Source organism: Gigantopelta aegis, unplaced genomic scaffold (assembly GCF_016097555.1).
Source record: "Gigantopelta aegis isolate Gae_Host unplaced genomic scaffold, Gae_host_genome ctg9232_pilon_pilon, whole genome shotgun sequence".
In the NCBI taxonomy this organism is placed as follows: domain Eukaryota; kingdom Metazoa; phylum Mollusca; class Gastropoda; order Neomphalida; family Peltospiridae; genus Gigantopelta; species Gigantopelta aegis.
Genome location: NW_024536998.1, coordinates 1 through 7,257, shown reverse-complemented (window position 1 = coordinate 7,257; position 7,257 = coordinate 1). Strand labels below are relative to the sequence as shown.

The following is a 7,257-nucleotide window of genomic DNA, read 5'->3' as shown; positions in this document are numbered from 1 at the left end:
TAGGCATTTTATAATTAAATTATATCTTCGAACAGTAAATTTGCGCACCTAATAAGGAAAAAAACAAATCTGGAAAAACAATCCCAGTTGGTTGGTCTCCCTGCTCCACCTAAAATATATCTTAGGTCCGCTTTTTAGTGATTTTCACCAGAAAGTCACTGACAAGTTTTCATGAAATAGGTTCAATGACATAGTCAGTCAAACACTCTCTTTTCAAAGGCAACGACCCTTTGTTTTCTGGTTTGAATAAATTCTATAGTTAATGGATTGTACAAAAACACTTACCAATACTCACAACAAAGTAATCTTTAAGTATACCCAGTGCTTTGTGGTTACACCAAAAAGAACACGATTCTGTCCATTTTTCCCAAGTGACAAAATGCAATTTGACTTAGTACATTGTAGAAGTTATTTACAGAACAAAACTGACAGTGCATGAGAAATCTTAAACACTATAATAAATAGGTTGCAGCAACATTGCATCTCTTTTGGAAACTTGCTTTTTTCTTAATGCACCAATGGTGTATCATGAACTGCAAATAGTGGTTAAATTTACCCGTTGACATGGCTCTAGCAGAATATTTGATTCGTTGGATAAAGGAATTGAATTGTTCACATATTTCTGTGCTCATTTTTCTAAGTGACAAAATGCGTCTTGACTTGTATGTAACTGGACACTTGTGGCTAAACCCATGAAACACATCATGCCAAAATCTGGTGTTTTGCCAATAACCAGGTTCTCTGTTCAAACAATATTCCTCAAGCTGGCAACTGAAGTCATAGAAAAGTTCCTCGGGTGCCTTCTCCAAATACAAATATGCAGATGTAAAAGGATCTTTCCTGCCTTCAGATCCTGGAATCATGTGATATCCATAGCAATGTCCATAATGCTTGGGATCAAACCATAAAAATAAGTATGTTGTGCCCTTCCTCGAGACCTGAGGAAAAATTTTGTTACACTTTTCTTCCTCTCTAGCAGGCTGATCATCATAGTTTTTTGAGGTAGCGTGTTCATTCATACTGTATTTGGGAAGGTGCCTGAGTTGCTCACCTGTTGGATTAAAATAATATGCCCTGCCATATTTTTCTGGATTGTAAGTTCCAGGTTGAGGAACAGCAAAATCTGGTGCCTTATTTTTTCCATGAATGTCTTTTACTCTTAAAACCAAATATTCAATAAAATCCAGAACTTCGAGAAGTGATTCTCTATTATCTAAAGCAAAATGTACAATATCTCGAAGTTCTGGAGAAAATTGTCGAAGATCATTAACAAAATCACAATCTGAATCGACAGCATTTCTCAGAGATGTTATAATAAATGCTGTCAGAGTGAGATAACGATAAGGAATGAGGCTGGTGAGAGAGGAATTGCTGGATAAGACAGCAAAGACAATGGCCAATTTGAACTGAAGCAAGTTTGAATATTCTCCTAGAGAAAATCGCTTTACAATCTCCCTGCAATCCCTATCCACAGTCTCAACAAGTAGGTTTGTTCTATCCGTTTGGTCATTCCATGGCAGCTTCTGATCATCCTTTAGTAAACCCCTGTGATATTTGGACAAATAAAGCAAATGTTCCCTGCATTTAATGTTTGCAGCAATGTCTAAATCTCCTTGCTTATAATGAATAAAAGCCCTCTCATTTCTCCTATGACAGGGATCAACCTTAACATCTGTGGAAGGAATCTCAATAGGGGTAACTGAAGCATGTCGGAAATTAATTCCTATTTTTGTTCCATCACAAGCAAGGTATTTAGGTTCATATTTGCAGATATCACAGACCACCCTGAAATCTACTTTGAAATTAGAAGCCCATGACAACCACCAAGCAATAAACGTTTGTGGAGACATAAATTTAGCAGATAAAGAATACAGGCGCTGATACTGATTAGTCATCAGTGTACAATAGGCTGAAAAAGTTATGTTAGTGTTTAACACTCTATCCACAAAATCCCAACCAATTTCATCCCCAGCAGCTGTGTTCCTACTGAGGAAGTGCAGGCAGTGACTTGATCCATCATATGGAATGAGGCAATCATGGTTTCTCTGCAAACATTCACGAAATTTTACCTGAAAAGAAATTTCAAATGATTGGACTATGTAACATACAGTGCACTCTGTTAGAATCATTTTTAATCTGAATGACTGCTTGCTCTCAAATTAAAACAACAAACAAACAAACAAAAAACTGTATTCACAAGTTCTGTCTAAACTAGTGTCACATACATCTGGATATGATATGTTCATTATGGGCCTGCTATACTTGAACAAAATAAATTATAAACTGTACAGAGAGAAATACAACTCTTCTCTTAATTTTTCACTAACTTCCATACCTTACATTATTTTTATTAGAAAATATATTTTGTTGTAGCCTACATGGTACAAAAAGATTTAACACAAAGAAAAACACATCTAAACTAATTTGGTATCTATCATGATTGTTAATGTACATACCTCGAACCGACAAGGACCATTTGTTGTATAAACAATGGTCTGGTATTTGACATCAGACAGAATACCCACAGGCATTGTATATGCATTGTAATAACCAGCCTGAAACAAAATTATTCAAAATAAAATGTGTAATATAAAAATAACAAGGGCTCACCATGTAGGCAGCAATTTTAGTGTTTTAAAAGAAAATCTGGATACCAAAACTAATTACTGCTAACCGTATTCTGTACATTTAAAATTATCCTAATTTCAAACATCTTCCTGAAGAATGAATGAATGAATGAATGAATGAATGTTTAACGACACCCCAGCACGAAAAATACATCGGCTATTGGGTGTCAAACTGTGGTAAAATGAAACCAACAGTGTGATGAGCATCATCAATATAAAAATCCAACAGTTAAATAAAAAACACAGTGTAAAGGACTGTGTAAAAATTGCAAATATCACAGATATATATATATATATATATATATATATATATATATATATATATATATATATATATATATATATATATATAATTAAAATTTTGAATAAAATTCAGTATCACGTAAAAATTGTAAAATAAGTTCTGGATGGAATCGAAAGGATTCCATCACAGTTCGTAGTCCAAATATATCTTTTCGAATTGCTTTCAGATGGGTACATTCCACCAAAATGTGTCGCACAGTCAGAAGACACTGACAGTGCTCACACTGAGGTGGAGGATCTTTCTTTAAGATAAATGAATGGGTTAAATATGTATGCCCGATGCGGGAACGACACAAGACTATTTCATCCTTCCTGCACTGTCTATAGGAGGACTGCCACTCTCCCAAGACTGGCTTGATAGCATGAAGCTTGTTCGCAACCTCACCGTCCCAATCACGTTGCCAAATCGAAAAGATAAATTTGTTAATACCATATTTAAAATCAGTATACGGTACACCAACCCTGGCATGAGGCAAATCCAAAGCAGACTTGGCAGCTAAATCTGCCTGTTCATTACCCCTGATGCCAACATGGCTGGGTACCCAACAAAATACAATGTCTTTATTAGCAATAGATAAAAAGATACACTTTCGTATCACCATCCCAATTAAGGGATGGTCCAGCTTCATATTACGTAAAGCTTGGAGACACGAAAGTGAGTCAGTAAAAATAATAAATTTGGATGCACTAGAATCCTTTATTTCTTCTAAGGCTTTAATGACTGCCCAAACTCAGCACTAAAGATCGATGCTGAGTCAGGCAGTCGCATGGAAAGTATTGTGTCTGATGGAAAAACTGTAGCACAAGCCACAGAATTCCCATCCCGTGATCCATCTGTATACACAGGAATGTAATCACGGTACTTGTCCTGAATTTCCATGAAAAACTGTTTGTACACAACAGCATCTGTACGATCTTTCTTTAGATGCGAAAGATGAAACACAATTTTAGGTGGTGTAATACACCAAGGTGGTAAAACAAAATATGAAGGAGTTTCCAAAGTGTCAGTTAAATCAATGTTGGAAAGCAAAAAAAAACGCTTAATGCGAAGACCAAATGTACGAATAGCATTTAGCCTTGCATCAAACAACTTCATATATTTGTTGTCAAATACCGCATCATGTGCTGGATGTGTTGGTAACGATTTAATCTTGGCAGCATACTGCAAAGAAAGCTTGGCACGTCTAGCACCCAAACAAGGTTCGTGTGCATCAACGTACAAGCTCTCTACAGGAGATGTTCTAAATGCACCAAGACAAAGCCTAAGTCCCTGATTGTGTATAGGATCTAGCATCTGCAAGTAAGACTTGCGTGCCGACCCATACACAATGCATCCATAATCTAGTTTTGATCTGACTAAAGATCTATACAGACGGAGCATAACCTTTCGGTCTGCTCCCCATTCTGTATTACCAATAACTTTTAAAATATTGAGAGCTTTTAAGCCCTTCTTTTTAACATATTTAAGATGGGGCACAAAAGATAGCTTCCTGTCAAATATAACCCCCAGAAATTTAGTCTCCTCCACAACTGGAATTGGATTTTTGTCCAAAAACAACTGTGGATCTAAGTGAAGACCTCTTTTCTGGCAGATATGCATACAAACCGTTTTTGCCTTTGAGAATCTAAAGCCATTGACAGTTGCCCATTGATGAAGTTTATTCAAACAAAGCTGCAACTTACGTTCAATGATACTCATATTGGACGATCTATAGCAAATCTGAAAATCATCGACATATAACGAGCAATCGACACCAGGTGTTAAACACTGGGTGATGCTGTTAATTTTCACAGAAAATAGAGTTACAGACAGGATACTACCTTGAGGCACACCCATCTCCTGTGGGTGAATGTCGGACAAAGTAGACCCCACCCGGACTTTAAAAGATCTCTCTCTTAAAAACTGAGATATAAAAAACTGGAAGTCGACCTCTTAGGCCCATGCCATGGAGGTCGTTTAAAATCCCATACTTCCACGTGGTGTCGTAAGCTTTCTCCAAATCAAAAAACACTGAAACCAAGTGCTGATTATGGATGAAAGCTTCCCTACAAAACGTTTCAAATCTAACAAGATGATCAACCGTGCTACGTCTAGATCTGAACCCACATTGCACGTTAGTGAGCAATTTGTGAGATTCAAGATACCAGACAAGTCTACGATTGATCATTCGTTCCATGGTTTTACAAATGCAACTTGTCAAAGCGATAGGGCGATAACTAGTAGGATTGGTTGGATCCTTACCAGGCTTGGGAATAGGAATGATAATAGCTTTCCTCCAATCAGAAGGAAAGTCACCAGAAATCCAGATGTTATTAAAAATATTCAAAAGAACCATCAAAGATGATTCAGGTAAATGTTTCAATAACTGATAATGAATTTCATCCGGTCCTACTGAAGTATCATGGGCTCTACGAAGAGCATCCTGCAATTCCTCCATAGAGAAACGCCTGTTGTACACTTCAGCATTTTCAGATGAAAAATTAATGGACTGCTTTTCAGCTTTAGTTCTGACAGATGTAAAAGCATCTGTACTGAAAGCAGAAGATGAGTTATGAGAAAAGTTTCCTGCCAATGCATTGGCAATGTCACGATGAGATGTGACATCCGTGTCATTGACAGACAAATGATGAACTGTATTACTGGATTCTTTACCTTTGATTTTACGGATCCTATTCCAGACAGATTTTACTGATGTTTGTGAATTCAACTTGGAGACAAAAGTTCTCCAAGATGATTTCTTACTCTGTCTAATCTCTCTGCGAACTTTGGCCCTAGCAATACGAAATGCATCCAGGTTGTCTGCTGTAGGTTCACATTTGAACCGCTCAAGTAACCTGTTTCGCTCTTTGAATGCATCTTTGCACGTATCATTAAACCATGGTTTATTGAAACGCTTTGGTACTGCCGAAGTCTTAGGAATAGTTTCATCTGCAATGTCCTTCAAGATGGAAGTGAACAAAGACATGGGATCATCAGCATCAGTAATGGCAAATTGTTGCAGACGAGTGCTGCACAGATGTCTTCCTGAAGAATGCTAAAAATTTTGGAAAACTGACTAAAAGAAAACCATAACCAAACTAAACATACTGTAACTTTGGTGGATACATTTTAAAAAAAGAACTGCTACGTTTATTAAACCACATTCAAACTGTGAAGAAGATTTAGTTTGTATTTCTTTAGTAGGTATGAAATAGCAATGTAGAATACATATAGTGCTATTTGATTTCTAATATAAGTGACAAATTTTTGTTGAATAAATTTGCAGCATTACAGTCCTGTAAAGAATATGTATACATAGCAACATACGTTCCTATTTCTTACGTGAACACCATACATCTCAGAATATATCTGTGTACAGAATCTTATTCTACATACATGTACAGGGGTGCAGAAATGGAAAATATTTCACTAGCCATCTGGACCAGTAACAGTTAGAATCTACAAGCCCACCAGAATTTATAACTCCTCCACCAACCTGTAGGACACTATGATGTTTACACTTCATTTCATACGATCATCCACAAAAGCCAGAACATTTTGACATTCATTTCTATTATATATTTAATACTGATAACAGTGCAAAAACTTACAAATAAAAAGAACCAAACTTAAAAGTAAAAATAGATCACCAATAAACAATGTCATGATTATCGAAACTATATTGATCCGTAACAATTCGGTTATTACATACATATTAATTTGACTCCATATTTCGTAAGCAGTTGAAGACAGTTTGAAACTGTGGCATGGCTGATGCCAAGTTCAGGATTTGCCAAAACATAACTATATTACTTACACAATCAGTCAGAAAGAAAACAAAAACAAAAACAGATTGCACATCGGACTGGCAGATACATTTTTTAACTCATCCCTCAGAATTTTCACTCGCATTTGGCTAACGGGCGAGTACTTTCTGCACCCCTGATGTATTATCTTTCTACTTTTAGGAGTAATAACAGAGTCAACAAAGAAACTACACAAACCCCACAAAGACATGGTCCATAGATAGCAGGAGGATACAAGGAAAATGGCCCCGATCGGTCTCTCCACAGATTGCCCTCAAAATCTCTCTGCGCACCATTCAAGCCATCAAGCAAAGAAAGTCTATGTCTCATGGCTGCTTGTAGTACAGGATCACCTTCTTCCAGTGGTTGGTGGTTGCTCAGAGACTCAAACTGCCACAAACCAGATTCCTCATCAAAGAAATGTTTCTGTTGATTAAAGAGATACATGTATATTTAAAAAAAAAAAAAAATTCCAGATTACCTACAAGAGTAAATTATATACGCACATTTTATACCTGAGCATGAAAATATTAAGCACTCT

The 7,257-nt window shown here is 36.5% G+C and overlaps 1 protein-coding gene across 3 annotated transcripts; it reads right to left on the bottom strand.

Moving 5' to 3' along the window:
• Positions 1 to 86: 86 nt before the first annotated feature.
• Positions 87 to 7,236, bottom strand: LOC121367125. 3 transcript variants are annotated; one of them, XM_041491272.1, is made up of 4 exons: positions 6,915 to 7,236; positions 2,457 to 2,555; positions 2,009 to 2,069; positions 1,830 to 1,962 (listed from the first exon to the last, which is right to left on the bottom strand). In XM_041491272.1, exons 1-4 carry the CDS (start codon positions 7,161 to 7,163, stop codon positions 1,931 to 1,933), a joined length of 441 nt encoding a protein of 146 aa, XP_041347206.1. In that variant the 5' UTR covers positions 7,164 to 7,236; the 3' UTR covers positions 1,830 to 1,930. The 3 variants fall into 3 exon arrangements, with proteins under 3 accessions (XP_041347205.1, XP_041347204.1, XP_041347206.1); XM_041491270.1 differs by having other exon boundaries at positions 112 to 2,069; XM_041491271.1 differs by lacking the exons at positions 2,457 to 2,555; positions 6,915 to 7,236 and having other exon boundaries at positions 87 to 1,962; positions 2,009 to 2,071.
• Positions 7,237 to 7,257: the final 21 nt, after the last annotated feature.